Source organism: Danio aesculapii, chromosome 22 (assembly GCF_903798145.1).
Source record: "Danio aesculapii chromosome 22, fDanAes4.1, whole genome shotgun sequence".
NCBI lineage: Eukaryota > Metazoa > Chordata > Actinopteri > Cypriniformes > Danionidae > Danio > Danio aesculapii.
Window position 1 is genome coordinate 32871680 of NC_079456.1, and position 27500 is coordinate 32899179.

General features: G+C 38.3%; 1 protein-coding gene across 2 annotated transcripts in view; it reads left to right on the forward strand.

Moving 5' to 3' along the window:
- mark1 (MAP/microtubule affinity-regulating kinase 1) overlaps positions 1-27500 on the forward strand; it is an 81241-nt gene that overhangs the window by 1595 nt on the left and 52146 nt on the right. For both annotated transcript variants that reach the window (XM_056448255.1, XM_056448256.1), the window contains exons 2-3: positions 22534-22737; positions 26402-26455. In XM_056448255.1, the coding sequence (XP_056304230.1) occupies positions 22534-22737; positions 26402-26455 (258 nt within the window). The remainder of the gene's footprint in view (positions 1-22533; positions 22738-26401; positions 26456-27500) is intronic.

Genomic DNA, 27500 nt, shown 5'->3' on the forward strand with positions numbered 1-27500 from the left:
GAAAGATTTTTATTTGGATGTGAGACTGTAAAATTTGAAGAGAATTTAATCTGTTTAGGCACAAGAAATTATGAAGTTTGCCATTTTAAATAATTTAAGGATTACACTACCTGACAAAAGTCTTGTTGTGGATCTCAGTTGTAAGAGCAACAAATAATAACTTGACTTCTAGTTGATCATCTGGAAAAGTGGCAGAAGGTGGATTTTTCCCATGAATCATCTGTTGAGCTGCATCCCAATCATCCCAAATACTGCAGAAGACCTACTGGAACCAGCATGGACACAAGATTCTCACAGAAATCAGTTTGTGCAACATTTGAGCTGCCCATTACATTACAAACCACAGGAGAGGGCAAATTTTTCAGCAGGATAGCGCTCCTTCTCATACTTCAGCCTCCACATCAAAGTTCCTGAAAGCAGAAACGGTCAAGGTGCTCCAGGATTGGCCAGCCCAGTCACCAGACATGAACATTATTGAGCATGTCTGGGGTAAGGTGGAGCATGACTTTATATTCTAAATTGGACATTATTTCTGTGCAGTGACAAGACATTTGTCTGAGCAAATCATTCAAAATCAAGGCATGATCATATTTTATTGTGGTAAAATAGCGTAATCTAGAGGCCTTTGCCTTTCATATAAGCCACGTCTGATACCAAATGATCAACTAGAAGTCAAGTTATGATTTGTTATATACAAGTTATTATTTTAAACACCAGTAAGTTAACTTAATTTCTTTATGTTGTCCCAACGCTAATAAATCTTCAGTGTATCATCGCAAAACCGAAATTTAAAGACTGATTTATACTTCTGTGTCAAGCTCACGCATATGGTGCTGAGGCGCACCTCTCAAAAAATGTAACTTAACATTAGAGCTGCACGATTCTGGCTAAAATGAGAATCACAATTAAAATAGAAGAATAAAGTTCACTATTTTCTCAGGATTCTATAGATGTAAAATTAAACTTAATATGAGTAAGCTATTATTATTGTTATTGTTGTTTCTCAAGCAAATGGTCAAACAATAATAATATTAGGCCTATGTGCAGGTATACTGTTGGTTAAAATCCTAAATTTAGTATAGAGTCGGAATGGTGGACTTGAATAGACTTTAAATTTGACCTGGTGATTAATGCACAGTAAAGTGACGACATCAGAAGACAACTATTCATAATTCTGAAGTTGAATTATTATGTTTGAAATATGCTTGCAATCTGTCATTGACAACATTATTAGACCATTTGTTTCACTGGTAAAAACAGACATTTGTCATTATCAGATTCCCTCCTGCATTATATTCAACATTATATACAGTAGGCTAAAGTAGTTATACTGACACTGTTAAACATTTATTCTCATGCGAAACACTCTGTGTTCGCTATTAAAGAAAAACATATTAAATGCTTGTCGTAGTCATTACTCTAATATGCGATATGACCATATAAATGATGTGCTCGCTTTCGGTTTACATCCCGCATGGCTCTCAAACGATCACTCTGTGCCACAAACTGAATGTTATTTACAACTTTATTACCTGGTATTCACAACCTAAGCAGGTTTTGTTCACTAGAGTAGACTTCATTCACAGGTGCTCACCCGCCCTCTCTGTGGTAACAGCTCACGGTCAGCTCACGTCAAGTGTGATTTCACAGCCGCGAATACGTCATTACATGAAGACAGAAATGCCATTTTTAGGTGAATTATACCTTATAAATACAGCATGTGACTCTTTCAACACCATTTGCTGATGTCCATGTTACTGACCAACGTATGTAAAACACTGAAGACTTGTGCGGCCGCCTTTGCTTCTCTCCTGAACTTGAAAATATAAATGGCTGAATCGTAGAAATGCAGGATTAAGATCGTCTAAGGCAGGCATTGGCAAACTAGATCCTCGAGGGCCGGTGTCCCTGCAGAGTTTTGCTCCAACACTAATCAGACACACCTGAACACCCTAATTAGTGTCTTCAAGATCACTAGAAAGCTACAAGCAGGTGTGTTCGATTAGGGTTGGTGCAAAGCTATGCAGGGACACCGGCCCTCCAGGATCGAGTTTGCCCATCCCTGATCTAAGGGGTCGAATCGAGATCGCAATCTTTTTTCGATTAATCGTGCAGCCCTACTACACGTCGCAACGATGCGTAGCGCAATCTCGGTGATTGGTCGGCTTGGTATTGCTGACGAGATACCAAAGTTGTTACACGTCCGCCGGTTCCCGCCTCTAAATGAGCGAGTTTGAGCTACTTGTATATTAAGGTAGCGTTCAAAAAAACAAAACACCAGCGAAGAAACTCGACACAGGAACATAAAAACCTCACTGCCAGCTAGTGTTTCAGGAGTGTTATTGCAGAGCAACACAAACGTCACGCAAGGCAGACGCCATGGGTCACGCCAATCACTCGACGCAGAAGTATAAACCAGCCTTTAGGGTCAAAAATGTAATATACACTCAAAAACGGAGGTTTGCTGCTTGTTTAAACTACTTATTTAGCTGGTTCCAGTCCCGGCTGGGTCAGTTGGCATTTCTGTGTGGAGTTACTATGTTCTCCCCGTGTTGGTGTGGGTTTCCTTCGGGTGCTCCGGTTTTCCCCACAGTCCAAACACATGCGCTATAGTTGAATTGAATTAACAATTGGGTGTTTTCTAGTACTGGATTGCAGCTGGAAGGGCATCCGCTGTGTAAAACATGCTGGCTAAGTTGGCGATTAATTAAAAAACTGTTCAATAAAACTGATAAATAAGGGACTAAGTCGAAGGAAATTGAATCAATGAATGAATGAATATAGGATCTTAAATAAAATTAATTGACCCTTTGCTAAGCCACACCCAAAAACCGCCACACACCAATCGTGGCTTAGCAACCGAAGCTACGCAAAGGAGGCCAGTCAAGCTTTCAAGCGAGGGAAACAAGCGTTGTGCATATTGACTGTTCTAATCTGAGACCCGGTATCCTAAAATTTGGACAAGGTGGTGGAATTTTTTTTCCTTTTCAAAACCAAAAACCCAAGGGGAGAAATGCCAGCGTAGATCAAGCTCTGTGAGGGGCGCTAAAGGAGCGGAGTTAAGTTGGTTTTGTTTTCGATATTTCTGACACATTCAGTGATAGACGGCAATAACTCACACACCTCTTACCCTAAAAAAAAAAATACAAAGCAGGTTATGTTTCCCAGCGGTCTTTGAATTTTTTTCCCTGCTCGATATTATCTGCTCCGTTTAACCCCTCACCATAGTAGTCAGACTAATAGCAATCATATTTCCATCTTTTTCAAGCTATGAATATTTCAAATTACAAAACAACAGAACAAAACCGAGATGTGATCACAAACTGAGCACTTGCGATCAATATACTTCACCCGCAGCTGTTTTTCAGTCATTTATAACCCTCATGTCCATGTCTGAGCTACAGTCCACTGATGTTTTCGTCCATATTTTAGAGATTTAGTCATTGGTGATGACGTTATACCGGGTTAGTGTCTTCTTTTATATTTGGTGTCTGATTAAAATTTGCTAGTAAGAAAAAACTATTTGTTCACTTCTGCTGTTTATCCTTTGATTTGCATTTCAATTTATTTATTTTTTCCACTGAACTGCAAAATAGAATAGAAACTGTATAAAGAGCACACAAATATCCTGACAGTAATTGGTACTGTATATTATTATGGGTCAATGATGCTAATATTCAGCGCAAATCCATCAGTTTCCCCTTTCCGGCTGTTCTTTCTATGAATGAATGATGTAGAAGCACTGTCCGTGCGTGTTTCCTCATCAGTTAGTATCGCTATATTTCACTGAACAACAATTAATCTATCAGGCTTGTTGGCTAAAAAAGAGAAATCACAGTTTAATTACTTATTATTAGATTATTTTTAAATGTCACTTCTCCTGCTGTGCGTAAACAAAGCTGTTGAATGGTTAGCGTATAAGGTGGCTAGGCTAAACTAGCTTCAATTTTGATTAAGTTGTTTTCTTATCGGTTGCCTATTATGTGGTGAATATACCTCTGTGGTGCATTCTGCAGTCTTTATTTGTCTGGCTTTCTCGGATCTCACCTGTTCACCAAAAATGACTAATCATATCCCTGCCAATATCTGACACCGGCGCATACATATTGTAATAGACGTGCCAGGCACGAAAGCTTGACAGGCGTAGCAACAGTAACTAAGGAGGGCGGGGCTTAGCGAATTGTCAATTGAATTGAATTTAAAATACTGTAGTTGTTTTCTTAATTTGCAGTGAAAACTGACCACTTTATTGTGAAAAATGGCAACAATGTTTAAGAGGATTTAAATAAACAGTAGCGTACTTTGTGATTGTATACTTCTTTGATGCTGTTAAACGCACCACATCAAACCTGCAGCTAATTTATGCAACGGTTGTAACATTTTAATCCGCAAATTGTATTCTTTGTATTTGTATCAGATAGATTAGATTAGATCAGATTAGATTTGTTTCTTCAAAACACTCAGCAATGTCTCTGTCAATGTTTTTAAGCAGTTATATTTGATTCAGCAAAGTCACACAAGTGCCAATTTGACATCCGTCACATCCATAAGCAAGCTTTACCCTTATAAATGCAGAAATGTCCAATCAAATCAACTCAATCATGTTTGTTCAGTAGAGAGCAGCTCTTCTCCTGTTGATGAGCGTTATTTCTGTTGGGTTGTGCAGTTTCATTCACTCAATTTCCACAAAGTGTGTTGTAGACTGTAAACTCACAGACTTTTCTGCCCACATCATCCATAACGCATGTTTATTCCCCTTATTTACAATATTAAACATGTTTAGAGATTGATATTTGTCTGATCCCTTCTTCTTTTTTTTGCAAAATATGAACAGATGTTTCAATATAATGTCAACATATACTTTCTCTGTCAATTTATGTTTAGAGCTTTTACTGCAAATCTCACAATCATGACTCTGGAATTGCTAATTTTTTTCCAATATGGTGCAGTCTTGGTTAAAATCGTGATGCATCAGTTTCAGGTCTTTATGATGTGCTGATAATGGCCGCAGAGGGGCTGTTGACTGGATCATGTAATTAGCGGCTGTGATTAATGAATCGCTCGGCGGTGGTCTGGGTGTGTGCGGTCTGTGGCTCATTGATGTAAAAACTCATCGATGATGAATCAGGGAAGAAAACATCTAGAGTTCCCTGTCATCAGCTCTGTCCTCACATTTACACTAAAACTGTTGATCGATGCACTCTTAAAGGGACGGTTCACCCAAAACATCCAATTTCTTCATCATTTACTCATACTCAAATGTTGAGCTATATTATTTCAGCATTGATACTGCAATGTTTTTGGGTTACTGGCTCTTTAAGGGTGTTTTGGGTTACTGCCTCTTTAAGGGTGTTTTAGGTTACTGTGTTTTTAAGGGTGTTTTTGGGTTACTGTCTCTTTAAGAGTGTTTTTGGGTAACTGTCTCTTCAAGGGTGTTTTGGGGTTACTGTATCTTTAAGAGTGTTTTTGGTGTTATTTTAATTCACCTTTAAGGGTGATGCAGACTTGTGTAACCTCAGTGTTTTTGTGTTACTGTGTCTTCAAGGGTGTTTCAGTGTTACTGTGTCTTTAAGGGTGTTGCAGACTCTTGTAACCTCAGTGTTATTTGGGTTACTGTCTCTTTAAGGGTGTTTTTGGGTTACTGTCACTTTAAGGTTGGTGCAGACTCTTAACCTCAGTGTTTTTTGGGATACTGTCTCTTTAAGGGTTTTTTTTTTGTTATTGTCTCTTTAAGGGTGTTTTTGGGGTTACTGTCTCTTTAGGAGTGTCTGTGGGTCCCTGTCTCTTTAAGGGTTTTGCAGACTGTTGTAACTTAAGTGTTGTTTGGGTTTACTGTCTCTTTAAGGGTGTTTTTGGGTTACGGTTTCTTTAAGAGTGTTTTTGGTGTTATTGTCTCTTTAAGGGTATTGCAGACCCATGTAACCTCAGTGTTTTCGGTGTTACTGTCTCTTTAAGGGTGTTGCAGACTATTGTAACCTCTGTGTTTTTGGTGTTACTGTCTCTTTAAGGGTCATTTTGGGTTACTGTCTCTTTAATGGTGAGTATGGATTACTGTCTCTTTAAGGGTGTGGCAGACTCTTGTAACTTCAGTGTTTTGGGGTTACTGTCTCTTTAAGAGTGCTTTTGGGTTACTGTTTCTTTAAGGGTGCTGCAGATTCTTGTAACCTCAGTGTTTTTGTGTTACTGTGTCTTTAAGGTTAATGCAGACTTGTTTAACCTCAGAGTTTTTTGTGTTACTGTCTCTTTAAGGGTGTTTTTGGGTTACTGTCTCTTTAAGGCTGTTGCAGATTCTAATAACCTCAGTGCTTTTGTGTTACTGTCTCTTTAAGGATGATTTGGGGTCACTGTCTCCTTAGGGGTCCTGTAGACTCTTGTAACCTCTGTGTTTTTGGGTTACTGTCTCTTTAAGGGTGTTTTGGTGTTACTGTCTCTTTAAGGTTTTTTTGGGGTTGCTTTGACTTTAAGGGTGTTTTTTAGTTACTGTCTTTTTAAGGGTGTTTTGGGGGTTACTGTCTCTTTAGGAGTGTTTTAGGTTACCTTCTCTGGAGTACTTTGTCTTTAAGGGTGTTTTTAGGTTACCGTCTCTTGAAGGGTGTTTTGGGTTACTGTCTCTTTAAGGGTTTTTTTGGATTATTTTCCCTTTAAGAGTGTTTTGGGATTACTTTGTCTTGAAGAGTGTTGCACAATCTTGTAACCTCAGTGTTTTGGGGTGACTTTTTCTTTAAGGGTATTTTAGGGATACTGTGTCTTTAAGGTTGTTTTTGGGTTACTGTCTCTTTAAAGGTGCTTTTGGGTTACTGTCTCTTTAAGGGTGTAACAGACTCTTGTAACCTCTGTGTTTTTGTGTTACTGTCTCTTTAAGGGTGTTTTGGTGTTACTGTCTCTTTAAGTTTTTTTTGGGTTGCTTTGTCTTTAAGGCTGTTTTTTGGTTACTGTTTTTTAAGGGTGTTTTGGGGGTTACTGTCTCTTTAAGAGTGTTTTAGGTTACTATCTCTGGGTTACTTTGTCTTTAATGGTATTTTTGGGTTACTGTCTCTTTAAGGGTGTTTTTTGGGTTACTGTCTCTTTAAGCGTTTATTTAAGTACTTTTCCCTTTAGTGTTTTGGGGTTACTTTGTCTTGAAGGGTGTTGCACACTCTTGTAACCTCAGTGTTTTCGGGTGACTGTCTCTTTAAGGGTATTTTAGGGGTACTGTGTCTTTAAGGCTGTTTTTGGGTTACTGTCTCTTTAAAGGTGCATTTGGGTTACTGTCTCTTTAAAGGTGCCTTTGGGTTACTGTCTCTGTAAGGGTGTAACAGACTCTTGTAATCTCTGTGTTTTTGGGTTACTTTGTCTTGAAGATTGTTTTTGGGTTACTGTCTCTTTAAAGGTGCTTTGGGGTCACTGGCTCTTTAAGGGTGCTGCAGACTCTTGTAACCTCTGTGTTTTTGGGTTACTGTCTCTTTAAGTGTGTTGTTTGGGTTACTGTCTCTCTTTAAGGGTGTTTTTTGGTTACTGTATCTTTAAGAGTGTTTTTGGATCAATGTCTCTTTAAGGGTGTTGCAGTCTCTTGTAACCTCAATGTTTCGGGTTACTGTCCCTTTAAAGGTGTTTTGGTGTCACTGTCTCTTTAAGGGTGTGGCAGACTCTTGTAACCTCAGTGTTTTTGAGATACTGTCTCTTTAAGGGTGTTTTTAGGTTTCTGTCTCTTTAAGGGTGTTTTTTGGTTACTGTATCTTTAAGGATGTTTTTTGGTTTCTGTCTCTTTAAGGGTGTGGCAGACTCTTGTAACCTCAGTGTTTTTGAGATACTGCCTCTTTAAGGGTTTTTTTCGGTTACTGTCTCTTTAAGGATGTTTTTTGGTTTCTGTCTCTTTAAGGGTGTTGCAGACTCCTGTAACCTCATTGTTTGGGATACTGCCTTGTTAAGGGTGTTTATGGGTCACTGTCTCTTTAAGAGTTTTTCAGACTCCTACACTGAGCTCCTGATTTCTGCTGCTGGACTGTAAACAGTGAACAGAAGAGTTTGTTATGGGTTTCTTCAGATATTGATTGTGTTTTAGGACTGCAGTCTGCTCTTCTGATTGGCTCAGATATGTGCAGGGTTTGGTATCAGTGTCTCTCTCTGCTTTAATCAATGCAGATGACAAACTACTGAACTCAGAAGCCATTGAAATCAAGGTAGTGTGTGTTCAAGTCATGTCAGATCAATCGTATTAATGAGCAAAAGTTGTTATTACTAGTGGGAAATTTTCTTTAACCAAGAAATGTGGAGGATTCAGTAATCTATAAGATATAGATATAATATAGATCAGTGGGCGGAAGTCATGAATGCAAAGTAAACTCTTCTATACGCAGAGTTAACAGTTAGGTTTCACCATAGTGGGAAAATACGAGATATTGTTGTTGAGTCTTTCGATAACGATATTTATTTTGATATAACTTAGTTTAAAGAACAGTATTTAATCAGCAAATACTGAAAAACCAAATAATAGATATGTTTTCTGAGCAAATAAAATTAAACATACGATGTTAAGGTGCGAACATTTAAACGTTAAACACTACAAATTAAATTCTGATTCTTATTGGCTGTTGTGATTTTCCTCTTTTGTCTCTCGTCATTAGTGTTTATTTTCTGCTCTAGGGAGATTTCAGCTAACAGCACCTACTGGAGAGGCTGGGCTAAATATAGTAAAGGCCTCATCTGATTGGTCAGCACACAAATGATTGGCACATATCATTAACTTAATTTATTGCACTTCTCTGCGATATGGATATTACAGGTATTATTATCGTGATAACGATACTTTTTTTCCGATATATTGTGTGGGCTACACAATATATCGAAAAAGTATCATCATCGCACTAATAGTACATGCAATATCAACATACCTGTATATTCAAATTACACTACCTGACAAAAGTCTTGTGGTCAATCCCAGTTGTAAAAGTAACAAATAAGAACTTGATTTCTAGTTGATCATTTGGAAAAGTGGCAGAAGGTGGATTTATCCCATGAATCATCTGTTGAGCTGCATCTCAACCATCACACATACTGCAGAAGACCCACTGGAACCCGCATGGACCCAAGATTCTCAGAGAAATCAGTCAAGTTTGGTAAAGGAAAAATCATGGTTTGGGGTTACATTCAGTATGGGGGCGTGCGAGAGATCTGCAGAGTGGATGATCAACATCAACAGCCTGAGGTATCAAGACATTTGTGCTGCCCATTACATTACAAACCACAGGAGAGGGCAAATTCTTCAGCAGGATAGCGCTCCTTCTCATACTTCAGCCTCCACATCAAAGCTCCTGAAAGCAAAGAGGGTCAAGTTGCTCCAGGATTGGCCAGCCCAGTCACCAGACATGAACATTATTGAGCATGTCTGGGATGAATCCAAAGAATCTTGATGAACTTATTTAGACTTTGAGTGATTTGAGTCATTGCAGAGATGTATGGATGCAGTCCTCCAAGCTGATGATGGAGTCAGACACAATATTTATTCTGTTTCCACTGCAGCATGACCACATATTCTATACTGTACATTATTTCTGTTAAGTGGCAAGACTTTAATCTAAGCAAAGTCAGACCTTACTGTCCTAATGAAATTATCCAAAATAAAGGCATGATCATATTTTATTGTGGTCTAATGAGTGTAATCTAGAGGCCTTTGCCTTTCATATAAGCTACTTCTTATACCAAGTCATCTACTAAAATTCAAGTTATTATTTGTTGATCCTAAAACTTGGATAGGCGACAAGACTTTTGTCAGGTAGTGGATGTTAACAATCCTTTTGTAATTTATAGACGAATTTCTTTCAAGTGTGCACCTGACATTGCTAATACCACTTGGCAACACGTAAGAAGGCTTAAACACAGCCTTAAATCACGTTTATCATTTTCTGATGCTGCAGTGCTCAGTATAATTCAGTACACCCCATTTTGAAAATGAATATTTGTATCCATTTCTCAGTGAATATACAGTAGGTCATATATATTAGTGCATTTGAACAAAACAGATTTATTAAAGGGCACCTATGGTAAAAAATCTACTTTTCAAGCTGTTTGGACAGACATATGTGCAGGTATAGTGTGAAGACCGTCATATTTGGGTGATATAAGCACACCCAGTGCTTTTTTTTTAGAGCGGTTTTCAAACCGACCGGAACTTTACATAGGAGTGCGGTCCCCCCGCCCACTAATATTGATTGACAGGCGCGTCATCATATCCTCAGTTTGTTGATTCATGTCCGCCATTTTCAGCGTGAGTCGAAGCGATATCATTAAAGGAACGCACTAGCTCTATTTTTAGATGCAAGGCTCATTGGGCTCAACACAAGATCAATATTCTCCACATTATCGCTCTAATCGAATTATTGGTTGTATCTTTAGGTAGGTTTGGAAACATGCGTACTTCTCATTGAGTCTACCTTATACTTCAGCCGTTTGCATTTCTCGCGATCACAGAAGCTCCCTGTGATCTTAACTAGGTGCTGCTACACCTGACGCTGCGCCATGCATTTTAGAATTCTAAACATAGGTTTCTATCAGGGTACACACAACAGCGCGACGATTCGGGACACTTCATGTTTCTGCCGCGCCACAGAGAGTGTCTGGTGTGTCGTGTCGCGGCTTCGAGCGGCGCATCCGGTGCCTCAGTCAAAGTTAATTCAGTGTGCGTGGTTATTAGTTTCTGTGTACAAGCTCGGCACTTGAAACTAGCACACAGTTGGCTGTAAAACTGTACAAAGACACAAATGATTTTGTACTCTCTGCTTGGTCTGTGTGAGAGTCGTACATGTACGACTTAATGGTGATCCTCTCACTCCTGCTCCTTCTCTCAGTCATCCTGTCTGTCTCTGTTGCTAACACAGAGCGGGTGAGCTCATGGCCCCGCCCCCTTGTTACGTTGGGCAGGAAGCCGAAACTAGTCTACATGTGAAGCAACACACCCATAAATCAGTGAACTGTGGACACGCCCCCAACATGACACTTTTTAACACATTATAATAAAAAAATCTGAATTGTGTTTTAAACTGAACCTAAACTGGCACACTTAGAAGAGCCATAATATTAATATTAAATCATAAAAAAAGAGGTAAACTATGGGCCCTTTAAATGGATATATTTATTAAGATAATATTTTAGTCACCAAACATATTTAGAAGTAGAAAGATAATACAATTAAATTCATGCGAAAAATTAGAAAAACAACAAAATTTGAACAAAACTTGATACATTTTTTGCTTCTCTTGATTTTTCCTCTTTAAATTTTGATTTTATATTTTGCCCTAACATATACATTTGTGTGTGCTGATTTTGGAGCATTATTATGAGTTATTTAGTGAGATTAGCTCCAGATTTGGCTTCAGTACTGGCTAATCTAATGTATAAGCACAAATATAATATTGTAAAGCTTCCTATAGGAAATATTCATCTAAATGAGATATTTATGAGGGGAATGAGACATTGAGCACTGTAAATATTAATAACCAGGCCTGGATGAGCAGATACTCATCCAGCATGTGTGTAAAATGAATCTGATGCAGAGAAATGTTTTATTGATCAGACTCTGGGGGGGATTCTCCTGTAGGTCTTCATTCAGCCCTGTAGACATTTACATCAGTGTTGGTCTGGATATACCTGTAGAAGGACAGTTCACACACAAAAATGGAAATTCTTTCATCATTTACTTGCCTTTTACTTGTTCCAAACAAGTTTTTTGGTGTGGCACAGTGGTTAGAACTATGGCCTCAGAGCAGGAAGGTCGCTGGTTCGAGTCCCGGCTGGGTCAGTTGGAGTTTCTGTGTGAAGTTCTCCCCATGTTGGCGTGGGTTTCCTCTGGGTGCTCCAATTTTCCCCACAGTCCTCCAAACACATGCGCTATAGGGGAATTGATGAACTAAATTGGCCATAGTGTATGAGTGTGTGTGATTGTTTCCCAGTACTGGGATGCAGCTGGAAGAGCATCCGCTGTGTAAAAATATGCTGGATTAGTTGGCGGTTCATTCCGCTTTGGTGACCCCTGATAAATAAAGGGACTAAGCCGACGGAGAATGAATGTTTAAGTTTGTTTATTTTGTTGAACACAAAATAAGATATTTCGAAGAATGTTGGAAATCGGTAACCATTGACTCCCATAGTATTGTTTTTTCTTGTTATGGAAGTCAGTGGTTCTTCTTTTGTGTTCAACATTAAAAGTAAAATGGATTGGAATCACTTAAGGGAGAATAAATAGTGAGTACATTTTTATTTTTGGCTGCACTGTCGCTTTAAGGATCGAAATGAGTCTTTTCCACACAAGTCTGAGAGCTGTTGTGAATTGTTTACAGTAGATTTACATCAGTGCTGATAATCTGCTGTCATTGTTTGTGGAGCAGATCTGGAGCCGGTGCTGTGACCTTTGCTTTGGGTTGCAGGACGTGGATTAACTATCTTTAACTGTTCCTCTGTCTCGCTAGATTGATGAGCAGCATCCTGAAGCCCAGATTCATGCTCTGTGCTAATAAACCAAGGGGCCGTTCACACAGAATGTGTTTTTCCTCAGCAACTTGCTACTTTTCTGTTTTTTTATTTTATTTTATTTTCAAAACACACACTTGACGGATATGTTTGATTGTTACATTCACGTCTTTTAATTTTATACATTTAAAGTGCTGAACGTGAATTTTTTAGACGCATGTTTTGGACGTTTTTTTAGAAGCTGTGTCAAGTTAAAAGATGTTCAACTTTTACATGCAGCACTGCTTCTGATTACTGCTAGAAAAGTCCCTTTACGGCAAGTCATTTTACATAAACGCCTCTCTTCAGTGTGCTCAGGCATTCTGTCTATATGGGGAAACATCAAATTCTCCCAAACAGTTAGCCAAGCTGACGATTACATTACATATTTGAAATCACCAATAAAATTAAACAACAGCTGCCTTATAAGTTTCGTTTCTAAACGTCCGAATCACACAAAATCAGCATAATTTTAGGTTGCCCGAGCTAATGCGCATGTGCACTCAAAAGGAACGAGATCACGACACCAACCTCATTTCTGGCCGTTACACACATTATCATCCTCTGGATATTGATCGTCAGGTCGCGGTGCTCTTCTAAAGTAATTCACAACTTGGTCTTGATGGTGAATCTCCTCCAGAAACAACAGTGACTATTTGTTTTCAAGTTTGTGGGTGTTCGTGTAGTTGTTGTCATGTGATGTGCATTTGACAGGACTCGTTTTACCTTGCGTTCGTTTCATACAGATTTCGAGCTTTATGTGTTATATTCTTCATGTGTGTAAAGCAAGTATTCGCTGAGATTCCAGTGTGTTCGTTGACCACAGAAACTGTCGTAAAAGCACACATCTGGTTCAAGCCCCACCTCTAGAAAATCATCAGTCTATATCAGTCAATGATTGGCTCCTTTACTAATAGACGGGGCTTCATTCGCTATATTGACGGTTACCCTTTCCCTATTCAAAACTATACAATTGACACATCTTGTGTATTCTAAAGGCTGTCAGTTCCACGAAAGTGGACCAATAAGACGAGCTAGGAGGCGGAGCAACCATTGCGTCTTCTGTTTATAGTAGAAAGTTGGCTTGACAACTGTTTTATCATGGTGGAGGAGATGCACATTGTGTCCAGATATCCTGGGATATGTGATGTATCTTCAAGTGCTCATCATACCATAATGTTTTCCTATTTCTAGTAGCTCTGTTATTGACATTATTACATCACGTATTATAATCAACCCTTTTCACATTTGTGTTTCTTAGCAGCAGAAGAAAAATGAAGGAGCGCGTTAAAGACTAAGGTCATTTTCCACCTATTTATTAATGGATGCAACAATTAACACAACACAGTGTTTCTGGACAAAACGAAACTGCTGCAACTAAATAAAGTTATGCCAACTGTGCGCTTGTTTGAAGTTCCGAGCTTGTACACTGAGGCTGATATGCACACACACTGGATTAACTATGGCTGAGGCACCTAGCAGTGAGAGTTGTGAGTGGCTTTCAGTGCAATGAAAACAAAAGAGGTGTTAGACGAATTATTACAAATTATTAAAAATGATGATGTATGCAGATGATACCAACAATAGTAATCGTGATAACCATGATTATTCCTCAGACAATGATCGTGCAACCAAAATCTATTATCCTTGCATCCCTAGTTTAAATGTACAACTTTGTCCTCTTGTGTTTAGATTTTGAAACAGATTCCTGACGTCACAGATTTCTCAGATTTCAGAGAACAACTTGAAAGGACATCTTTGGAGATCATTCTTTTTTCTGGATATAAATTAAAGCCATTGCACTGCTCTACAGCATGCTGGATGTTGGTTTATAAGTAATTTGCTTTACAGATGTTTGCTGAACAGTATCTCCACACCAGCAGGCACACAACATCATAAGGCGTTAATATTAGGTTAGATTTAGGTTGTGACGGCAAGGTGACCAAAATTCACTGTCTATCTAGCGTAAGGACAACGTTATTTTGATGTCCAATAATGACGTCAAATATTTGGTTGATTTTAGTTTGTGTTGGAAAGTGGCCAAAACCCAACATCGAGGAAACATCTTAAACCAACGTCATATTGATGTCAATTACTGACATTCACTTGCCAGGTATGGCAACCAAAATCCAGCGTCTAGCCAACATCTTAAAATGTCATATTGACGTCAAATACTGACATTTAAACATCAGGTATGGGAAACAATATCCAAAGTCAAGCCAACATCTTAACCAATGTCAGATTGACGTCAAATACTGACATTTATACATCAGGTATGGGAAACAATATCCAAAGTCAAGCCAACGTCTTAAACCAACGTCATATTGATGTCAAATACTGACATTCATTTGCCAGGTATGGCAACCAAAATCCAGCGTCGAGCCAACATCTTAAACTGTCATATTGACGTCAAATACTGACATTTATACATCAGGTATGGGAAACAATATCCAACGTCAAACCAACATTTTAAATCAATGTCGTATTGACGTCAAACACTGACATTTCTACATTAGGTATGGCAAACAAAATCCAAAGTCAAGCCAACATCTTAAACCAATGTCATATTGATGTCAAATACTGATATTTACTTGTCAGGTATGGCAGCCAAAATCCAATGTCTGATAGACATCATAGTGGTAATGCCCACACAACGTCAATCTGTAACATCATGTCAGATTACCAAAATTCAATGTCTAGCCAGTGTCTAAGGTCAACGTTATTTTGATGTCCAATAATGACATCAAATGACACTAATATTTGGTTAATTTTAGGTTGTGTTGGAAAGTGGCCAAAACCCAACATTGAGCCAACATCTTAAACCATTATTGATGTCATACACTGACATTTATTCGTCAGGTATGGCAACCACAATCCAACGTCTGTTAAACGTCATAGTGGTAACGTCCAACCAACGTCAAGCTGTAACATCATTAGACGCTGATATTTGATTGAATTTAGGTTGTGTTGAAAAGTGACTAAAACAACGTCCAACGTCAAGCCAACATCTTAAACCAACATCATATTACGTCAAATACTGACATTTATTCATCAAGTATGGCAAACAAAATCCAACATCGAGCCAACATCTTAAACCAATATCATATTGATGTCAAATACTGACATTTATTTGCCAGGTATGGCAACCAAAATCCAACGTCTTAAACCAACGTCAAATTGACGTCAAATACTGACGCTTATTCATCAGGTATGGCATCCAAAATTCAATGTCAATCCAACATCTTAAACCTACATAATATTGACGTCAAATGCTGACATTTATTCGTCAGATATGGCAACCAAAATCCAATGTCGAGCCACCATCTTAAACCAATGTCATATTCACGCCAAATACTGACATTTATACATCAGGTATGGGAAACAAAATCCAACGTCAAACCAACATCTTAAACCAATGTCATATTGACGTCAAATACTGACATTTATTTATCAGGTATGGCAACCAAAATCCAACGTCGAGCCACCATCTTAAACCAACATCATATTGACGTCAAATACTGATATTTATTTGCCAGATATGGCAACCAAACTCCAACGTCAAGCCAACATCTTAAACCTACATAATATTGACGTCAAATGCTGACATTTATTCGTCAGATATGGCAACCAAAATCCAATGTCGAGCCACCATCTTAAACCAATGTCATATTGACGTCAAATACTGACATTTATTTGGCAGGTATGGCAACCAAACTCCAACGTCAAGCCAACGTCTTAAACCTACATAATATTGACGTCAAATGCTGACATTTATTCGTCAGGTATGGCAACCAAAATCCAACGTCGAGCCACCATCTTAAACCAACATCATAATGACGTCAAATACTGACATTTATTTACCAGGTATGGCAACCAAACTCCAACGTCAAGCTAACATCTTAAACCAATATCATGGGGGTTGTGGATGTCACGGACGGCGCCCTTACAACTATGTCGCCCTTTATGGCCACGCACTGGCCCTGGGTACAACGTCAATCTGACATCATGTTGACATCATGTGCCTGCTGGGAAATGTCCCTTTAAGCTGAATACTAGTATCTTAAAAAAGATCTAGTCAGATATTATGTACAGCCATCGTGGCAAAAATGAAAGAAATCAGTGATTAGAAATGAGTTTAGAGGTGTGTTAAAAAATCTCTCCATTAAACAGAAATTGTGGTAATAAATACACAGAGCGTTAATAATTCTGACTCCGACTGCAAAACACAATATGGCAATGTCAGATTTTTCCAATAACGTGCTGTAGCCAAAGATGTATTAAAAGCATGCTAATGTTTGCTGCTGCTATAATGGATCTGTTTATATCAGTAGTAATTCCACTGGTGTATTTAGCAGAAGGCTTGAGTCTGTGCTCCTGAAAGTGCTAGATCTGCTGCAGGCCAGTGTTCAGTATCATGTGTTTGGATCATTCGATCTCTCGCTGAGTCACCGCTTACACTGAGTGCTGATTGTCAGGCCTCGCATCGGGCTTTCTGCCATTGTGCTCCAAACAGCAGATAATGTGGACGCTAGTTTCGTTTCTTCAGGCTCCAGGAGTGATTTATCCAGTAAAACTCACGCTCCGAACACTGCTGTGACGGAAGACACCAGATCTGATGACTGAAAAACTGACAAAGCTCTTATTTTGGCTTGAATTATGACAATTCTATCATGATTTAAAGAAGACACAGAGGCAGGTCATTCAGAGTAACAATAGTTCATATGAGCAACTCCAGTATTATGGATGTGATATTCTCAATGGGCTCCTCCGTTCTCTTCTTTTCTATCTAGACTGTTTTCAACTGCTGGAGAGTTTCTTATCAGGCAAATGTATAGGTTAGTTTGTAACTAAAAGGATGAAACGGTATATGTTTTTTGGCTAAGGCTGCACAATTATTAAAATTATTGTTACTGCGATTATAGTACTTGATATATCAATAGAATATATCTATAGAAGTGGTGGTGTGGTGACTACAGGTGGTGTCGGAGACATTATACGTCATCTAGCTGCTGTGGTCTGGAGCGCAGCTCGCTTGTGTTGTACATTTGTCTGTTATTGAAGTATTTTCATGAATAGTGTTTTATAGTTTGTAGCATTTTTTTCTAATTAGGAATTCATATTTTGTGTAGATAATGCCTTCACTTGTAAAGACTGTTAAAACGGATTAATTTGTTTATCATTTATTTTAATTAAACGATATTATGAAGATACAACTTACCAGTGCAGCCTGTCTCTTTCCTGCTCTCAGTAATGCAAACATGTGAATAAATGTGTAAAAATACATACATATTAACTGTCATTTTAATGTGGTCAATACATTTTTCGTCGTTTTTTTCTTCTTCTGAACACATTTAACTCTGTCATAGCTTCAGTGTTTATGAAGCATATGTGACTGTATGAAGCATATGTGACTGTATGGGCTGCTTTTCGCTGTACTTCATAACAAAAAAGAACATTGAGTGTTGTTCTCTATCTATGATGGAGCTTGCAGGCGTATAGACTTGTCCCTCATGTCTCATTTCTGTCATCTAAGGTAAGCCAGCTGTTTTAAAACTTTTACAACAACCGTGAAGCAAAACAAAAGGTATTTCCCATGTAAAAAACGATCCAAAAGGCATGTAGGTCTATGTGTTTTGGGATATTTATTTGTTTATAATATATAGCGTGGATTATAATATAATAAACCGAGAGAGTAAATCTTTGTCATGGAGCATATTTCTAAAAAATAGGCTTGATAAGTTGTCTGTCGCACTTGCAGGGTGGTGCTGACGTCACAGGCGAGCGCCCAGAAGGCACTGTAGTCCATTTATAGCCTAATGATAGCTTTTCAATTCTTGCGTTCGCATTTAAGATCCAAAAGTGCTAAAAGTTGTATTTTCGTGTGAGGATTATCCGGTTGGACAAAACATGCAAGTGTAATGAACAGTGTTCGTACACAGAGCTTATTATTTGCAATCTTCGAAAAGCCTATGGGAAAATCCTATGGGGATTTTATCGATGGAACCAGTTTTATGCTAGCAGCGATTCGCCTACAAGGTGACGTCATAGTTCCTCCACTCTATTTGCAGTGATTCAGAGTTGAAAATAGCAATGGCGACCGACTGCTTTTTACAGCGATATCGCCATCTATTGGCCTGGCATTAGGAATGCAGCTTTATATTGTTTTTATTTTGTTGTATTAGCTATAATGGTTTTAGTAATAGTTTTTGCTCTGGCATCAAGGCCAAATCCCAATTCTATTTTTGTACTCCTACTCCTTCCTTTTTAAAATGTACCCCTAAAAAACAGGACAGCACTACAGCACCCTCACACATCATCATATGTCATCACGATCTCTTGCTTCATATGAGATCAGACGATTGCGACTGCTGTACTTATTCCAGTTGTGTTATTTTTTGATGTTTAGTTTCAGGACATCACTGAAGGTATATTTTATGTTATCATAACGATCTAATTTGGCAATAAGATCGTAAGTGTACTGCGCATTTACACAGTGGCCATATTCATCATGTAAACACACTAAAAACAACATTAACATAACAGCAGACACTGTAAAAAGCTCATTGTCAGCCACTAGACTTTTCTGACAGGGGATTCGAGTGTCATTGGGTGTCAGAATGTTGTGGGACTGCTGTACAGGAGGTATTATTATAGATTATAGATAGCGAAATTTAGCGGCTTTTATTTTAGCCTTTTTTTTTTTAAAGCATGACGGTGAAACACGAACGCGGTTATGAATGTATTAAAACACAAGCTTGTTTGTTGTAAAATTTCGTTATAATGACAAAGAATACTAATTTGTTCATATCATGACTGTCATTGTGGCTGGTGTATTCTGGTAAATTTTATTACCACTTGGTTTCGAGTGTGGTCCTGAAAAATCTCCGTATCTACCCTTTCCCCTTAGCCCTACGCCTTTAAGCTAAAGAGAATTGGGAAGGGAAAGAGCTAAGGGGTACAATTGGGATTGGGCCCAAAATTTCTATTGAGAGTTTTATTTTATTTGAAATGATACACAATATTTATCTAATTTATGTTACAAATGAGCTTTATTATCCTTTTGTGAGACTGTTTTAGTGTTTTAGCAGCTTAAGGAGCAGGCTACAATCTGAGATCCTTTCCTCCTGGTATTAATGTGTTTAAATGCAGCACTTTGACCACTTGTGTTCAGATTTCGCTGAGGCCCTTCTTTCTTATTTCATCATGTTTCACATTACTTTTGCAAGCACTACTGAGTGCACGAACCCCAGGGTGCATGGCTTGTGAGAAAGAGAGAAAACAAGCAATGACAAAGATGTAGACGGCAACAAAAATTCAGTCGTAGTGTGTTTTAGTCACTGCACTAAAAATGATTCATTGGATTTACTACATTTTTTTGCAAACGATTTATATGGGCTGAAGTTAAACAAACAAATGAAGTTGAACATTAGTACATTTAAAGGTGCTGTATGTACATTTTTGACACTTCTAAAGCAAAAAATACCATAATATGTTTGTAGATATTTCAGAAACATGCTATGTGAATATTCTTGTTTATCTGCAAAACAATGCTAAAGTCAGAAATTCTGCTTTGGGAATGTGTGTTACGAGCCAAAACGTCTGTCTTTGTTTTGGTTCTTTAACCCGCTCAATGCCAGTTTAGCCAATTATATTTCAGCAGGTTGCCTTAGTGGAAAACAGAGTATTTCATTCATTCAGTCATGAAGGCGCTCAGAGTATGCGTCCGTGACCGAAATGTGATCTTCGGTGGACAATAGCACACTTCGAAATGAGATGCAGATTCAGAGTTCCACATGAGGTGGTTATTAATTAGCAAATAATATAAATATTAGCAACGTAAAAATTAGGTGAGCAGGTTATATTGTAACCCTTAGTCCTAAAAACACACTAGATTTGCAGTAATAAGTAATTTGGCCGTTTGCACCAGACGAAACATGACGGAAATGTAAATACAGCCATTCAGAAGCACAGAATAGTGCACTCACTGCACTCCAGCGAAATGGTAAGGTTTAAATTCTAATTAATACATATTAAACCTCTTTAACATTATTAAATGTAGATGCTGTTTCACTGATATGATGGTTTGCACTGTGTCACAGTTCTAAAGTTCAGTTTCAAACGGTTTATTTTTCCAGATCTGAGGTGAACTCAGCTGCTGCTTTCAGTGGTATAGCAATAAATGTCATGTGAAATGGCATTCAAACTCACATTATTAGCATTTAACACTGAATAAAGCACATGAGGTGTACCTGAGCTGATCATTGTCAGTTTATCCTGTTGTTCAGCTAAAAAATATATATATTCTAAAATATTAATTTCGGGTGTTGGTTAGGACAAAAACTCCTTTTAACATGGAAAATATGCTTTCTATCACGTGCCGTGGCTTTCATTTACAACACAATTTATATCAGCCTTCAGACTCGATACTTATGCACACTCCTGTTGGTGTTGTCAATCTGGCAACCTGCACTTGCGTGCACTCATCAGAGGAGCCAAGTGAAAATGTGTTTTCAAATGTGAACCAGGAGTGTAATACCTAGTTCAACCACTGCGTTCCAGACTTACATACTGTAAAGTTAATATCAGCAAGTGTTTTTCATTCGTATGCACGTTTTAGGGCTGTGCTATGTGACAATCATATAAGATGGACAAAATGTTAAAAAGTCTATAATTTCGTGTTATTTTCCATTGTTTATTTCATTGTGTTATAGCATCTGCGTTGTTTACGGTAATACTTTTTCACTATTTTGATGTGTTTACCCTCATTGAGAGAAAACCGAACACTTGCAATTTCTACATTTATCGTTTTATTTAGCGATATTTCATGCTAGGACTGGAATCGCTAGTTTTTGTGTTTTATGTTTTGTTAATGTTTATTTCATATTTCTGCATTCTGAATAACACAATTGCTCAGAATCTCTAAATAAAGTCAGAAAAATAATCACATTTTTTAATAGAAATGCACCGATATGCAAATATCAATACCGATAACTCTTTAGATTTGGAGACAGATAGTCGATATATTAGCTGACAAATGTAAACTATACTATATAAGTTTATTCATTCATTCATTCATTCATTCATTTTCGGCTTAGTCCCTTTATTAATCTGGGGTCGCCACAGTGGAATGAACCACCAACTTATCCAGCATTTGTTTAATGCAGCAGATGCACTTCCAGCCGCAACCCATCACTGGGAAACACATACACACTTATTTACACACACATACACTACGGACAATTTAGCTTACCCAATTCACCTGTACCGCATGTCTTTGGATCGTGGAGGAAACCGGAGCACCCGGAGGAAACCCACGCGAACGCAGGGAGAACATGCAAACTCCATACAGAAACGCCAACTGATCCAGCCAAGGCTTGAACCAGCGACCTTCTTGCTGTGAGGCAACGGCACTACCTACTACGCCACTGCATCGCCTATCTAAGTTTATATATTATGTAATATAAGTCTTTATATTATTTAAATGAAAAGTTTCACATTTTTCTGTAAACACATACAGTGAACAACTGATTTTATTTAAAACCTTAACTTGAGGAAACTTTATTACTCAACTATTCTTTTCTATGGACAACTTTCTTATTCATTCATTCATTCATTCTTAATCATTTTCCTTTGGCTTAATCCCTTTATTCATCAGGGGTCGCCACAGTGGAATATGTTTTACACTGTGAAAACCCTTCCAGCTGCAACCCAGTACTGGAAAACACCCATACACACTGATTCTCTCACACACACACACTCACTTGTACACCACAGCCAATTTAGTTCATCAATTCACCTATATAGCGCATGTGTTTGGACTGTGGAGGAAACCCACGCCCACACAGGGAGAACATGGAAACTCCACACAAAAATGCCAACTGAGCCAGCCGGGACTCAAACCAGTGACCTTCTTGCTGTGAGGCCACTGTGCTAACCACTGAGCCACCGTTTTGTGCATAAATCTAATTTGCATATTTAAATGCATCTAGTAGTGTTTTGAATTCAGAGTTATGATTGCCTTATTGAGTGAGTGTGTGTCTGTTTGTGTTTCAGCACACGTCTGTGGACGGCTACACAGACACACCAGCAGCGCCAACGAAGTCGTCGAGTCGTCAGAGTTTGCCGCGCTCCAGGAACTCTGTGGCCTCCATCACTGACGAACAGCCTCATGTCGGCAACTACAGACTGCTCAAAACCATCGGCAAAGGAAACTTCGCCAAAGTCAAACTCGCCCGCCATGTGTTGACAGGACGAGAGGTGAGTGAGCGAACGCTGATACAGTAATAAAACTAATGACGCGTTTCCTACAGAGTCAGATAAGCCTCAAAAGTAATTGACGCAAAAGACATGTACAAGCTTGATGAACTCTGACATGCGAAATCGGATCATGTGACTGCATGAGGCCAATGGAAGATCAAAACATGACCTCTGTACAGAAATTTTAAATATGGAGCAATTGCTCGCTTTATTTAATGTCTAATCATCTTGTTTAACCTCAACCCTATTTGTAGCACCTTACAACAGAATTCTGCATGCTCGAACTCTAGTGTGACCGTCGCATTAGAAAAGTCTCTACACAAAAAACACAATGTACGCAAATTTTTCATTTTTTTCGTAGCCAAATTCACACACATAAAACCAAATTCATGTGTGCAAAATTTATATATACACTCACCGGCCACTTTATTAGGTACACCTGTTCAACTGCTTGTTAAGGCAAATTTCTAATCAGCCAATCACATGGCAGCAACTCCATGCATTTAGGCATGTAGACATGGTCAAGACATTCTTCTGCAGTTCACACCGAGCATCAGAAAGGTGATTTAAGTGACTTTGAACATGGCATGGTTGTTATAGCCAGACAGGCTGTATTTCAGTATTTCAGAAACTGCTGATCTACTGGGATTTTCACGCACAACCATCTCTAGGATTTACAGAGAATCGCCTGAAAAAGCCAGAGGTCAGAGGAGAATGCCCAGTCTGGTTCCAGCAGATAGAAAGGCAACAGTAACTCAAATAACCACTTGTTACAACGAGGTCTGCAGAAGAGCATCTCTATACGCACAACACGTCCAACCTTGAGGCAGATGGGCTACAGCAGCAGAAGACCACTCTGGGTGCCGCTCCTGTCAGCTAAGAACAGGAAACTGAGGCTACAATTCACACAGGCTCACCAAAATTGGACAATAGAAAATTGGAAAAAAACGTTTCCTGGTCTGATGAGTCACATACGGATGGTAGGGTCAGTATTTGGTCTCAACAAAATGAAAGCATGGATCCATCCTGCCTTCTATCAACGGTTCAGGCTTTTGGTGGTTGTGTAATGACACACTCTGGATCCATTAGTACCAATTGCGCATCGTGTCAACACCACAGCCTACCTGAGTATTGTTGCTGCCCATGTCCATCCCTTTATGACCACAGTGTCTCCATCTTCTGATGCCTACTTCCAGCAGGATAACGCGCCATATCATAAAGCGTGAATCATCTGTGGTTTCTTGAACATGACAATGAGTTCACTGTACTCAAATGACCTCCACAGTCACCAGAACTCAATCCAATAGAGCACCTTTGGGATGTGGTGAAATGGGAGATTGGCATCATAGATGTGCAGCCGACAAAACTGTAGCAACTGCTTGATGCTATCATGTCAATATGGAGCAAAATCTCTGAGGAATATTTCCAGTACCTTTCCAGTATATTTCCAGAATCTATGCTACAAAGGATTAAGGCGGTTCTGAAGGCAAAAGAGGGTCCAACCCAGTATAGTAAGGTGTACCATAAAGTGGCTGGTGAGTGTGTGTGTGTGTGTGTATGTATATATATATATATATATATATATATATATATATATATATATATATATATGTATATATATATATATATATATATATATATATATATATATATATATATATATATGTATATATATATATATATATATATGTATATATGTATGTGTGTGTGTGTGTGTAAACTAATAACAAGTAAGGAGGAAAACTTGTTTATTTACCTGCAAGCTTTTTGAATCTGGCAATAGTAAAATCCGGATCTTGTTTTTTAAGGGCAGTTCCAGTTACTAAGTAGTTTGCTATAATATGAAATATTGTGAAAAATACCTTGCTCTGTTAAACATCATTTGAGAAATATTTGAAAAGAAAAAAATACCAGGAGAACTAATAATCCTGGCTTCAGCTGAATATATGTCAGTATCTAAAAAATGTGTTTTAGGGTTTCATGACCCTTTAAAATCAGGCCAGTCAGCTAGTGCTGGAAACACACACATTATTCAACAGCCTTTACATCAGATCCTGCTTTCAGCAGTTGCAGAGAATACAGATTATATAAGAAACTGAGCTGAGATGATGATGATGATCTTCAGATATTCACACACAGTGATAATTTTCATAATTGCAAGCCATAGCCTGCTGGCCTTTCAAACCAGCAAATTCATGTGGATATATTTTATAACCTAGGGAAAAAGCAACATTTCAGTTCTGACATAACACTTATTTAATCAACAGATACAATGCAAATTAAGTCTTAACAAAAACAGACAGGAGCAAAAATTTAGGTACCCCAACAGAATAATGACATCAACCTTTTGTAGCGCCACCTTTTGCTGAAATATTATAAGTCCCTGAATTCTTGCTGAAGGCCTTTTGGACAATTCTTCCCTGCAAAATTTCTCCAGTTCAGTCAGGTCTGATGGGTGACGAGCATGAACGGGCCTTTTCAAATCAATCTATAGACTTTCAATGATGTTCAAGTCTGGGACTGGGATGGACAATCTTGATCATTGTATAGTGTCTGAGCATGAATTCCTTGGTAGATCTGGAACTGTGCTATGGGTCACTGTCCTGCTGAAACATCTAACCCTATCATAACTCTCTTCATTGATTCCTGAACATTATTCTTCAGAATCTGTTGATACTGGGTGAAATCCATGCGACCTTTAACTCAGACAAGGTTTTTAGTACCTGTGCTGGCCACACATCTGCACAGCATGATGGACGCTCCACCATATTTTACAGTAGGGAGCAGGTTCTCCTGGAATGCTGGGTTCTTTTTCCGCCATGCAAAGCGCCTATGATTGTGGCATCTGTCCACAGTGTATTTGTCCAAAATGATTCAGACTTGTCCAGATGAGCCTTTGCGCACCTCAAACGACTCTTCTTGTTGGCAGACTGCAGTTCCATCAAGCTGTTCTTTGTGAAGAGTGTGCTAGATTGTGATAAGATCTACAATGACATTATCAGCAGCAAGATGTTCCTGAAGCTCTTTGGGGTGGTCTGTGGTTTGTCTGTGATCATTCTAACCATTTTCACCTTTGCCTTTTAGATTTTTTTCTTGGTCTAGCACATCTTTCCTTCACAAGAACAGTTCCTGACACCTTCCATTTTCTTACTATATTTCTGACTGTCGAGATCGAGTCTTTAAACCTTTGTGAAAGCTTTTTGCATCCATCTCCTAATTCATGTTGGTGAATTATCCTAGTTTTTAGGTCATTAGGAAGTTCTTTTGAGGTTCCCATGTTGCTACTTTCAGGTTCATATCAAGGAGAAGCACAACCAGCAATCAGCTATCTTAAATATCCTTTTTCATGATCGGTTGCACCATTGTTAGGATTGTTAAGGTTCTCTGAATCACTCAAATCAATGCAGTGTTGTAATCAGCATTAAGTGACTACAGGTATTGAAATCCACACAAAAGAGAGGGTGCCCAAACTTTTGCACAGCCTATTTTTCAGTTTCAATTTAATTTCACACATCTCAATACTGCTACATTGCATATTTCTGTCTGAAAAACATAACAGATTATTAGCACATTATTATGCAGCCACAAATTTTTGCATAAGACTGTATATATGAATCTATGAATACACACTTTTGACTGAAACACTCTATTATTTGTCTTTCAGGTAGCAGTGAAGATCATTGATAAAACACAGCTGAACCCTACTAGTCTACAAAAGGTGAGACTTCAGTATCTTCGGTACTTTTTTCTGCATATATTTTGCTGAAGAACATTCACTGTGCAACAAAAGACCCAATGTGAACAATAGTGTATTTTCTTTTAGCAAATGTGTATTTTTGACATGTTTTTCCCAGGTTTTGTGACTTTCATCCAGTTGCGATTGAAGTATTTCAAATGTTTAAGTGCGTGAAAATGGATTTAAGCACTGTAGAATGTTTTTGTTTAGTTTTTTGGTCTTTATGTCGTCTAATAATTGCATGAAGAGTCAAAACAGATGATTTGATATGAATGTTTATGTGGCCAACATGATATCAATTGATAGCATTAACTTACAGTCGATCTATTCATCCACCTTTCCTCAGAATCTTGCAGTGTTTACTCTTGTGTAAAGTTGGCTAGATTTGACTGGAGTTCACAGAGTTTACTGGATCAGGAAAGTGCTTTATGTGTGTTTTGTTAGCATTGTGCATTTTACCAGTGAGATTCATGTTTTACTGTTAAAAGATATGGTGCAGTAATGGAGTTTGTGATTTTACCGTTGATAAATTAATGCAGACATACTTAACAGAACGTTTTACTAGACTGAGAGGAGAGATCACAGTTTCCCAAATCTAGACCTGGAGAAACACCATGCTGAAGAGCTGAACTGGGGGAGATAGAGAGGGGGAGTTAGAGAGAAGAATAGATAAATGGACGAATAGATGGATGGACAGATAGATAGTTGGATGGAAGAATAGATAATTGGACAGATGGAAGAATAGATAAGTGTATGGATAGATCGATAGATGGAAGGGTAGATAGATAGATAGATAGATAGATAGATAGATAGATAGATAGATAGATAGATAGATAGATAGATAGATAGATAGATAGATAGGTGAAAGAATAGATGAATAGATAGATAGATAGATAGATAGATAGATAGATAGATAGATAGATAGATAGATAGATAGATAGATAGATAGATAGATAGATAGATAGATAGATAGATAGATAGATAGATAGATAGATAGATAGATAGATAGATAGATAGATAGATAGAT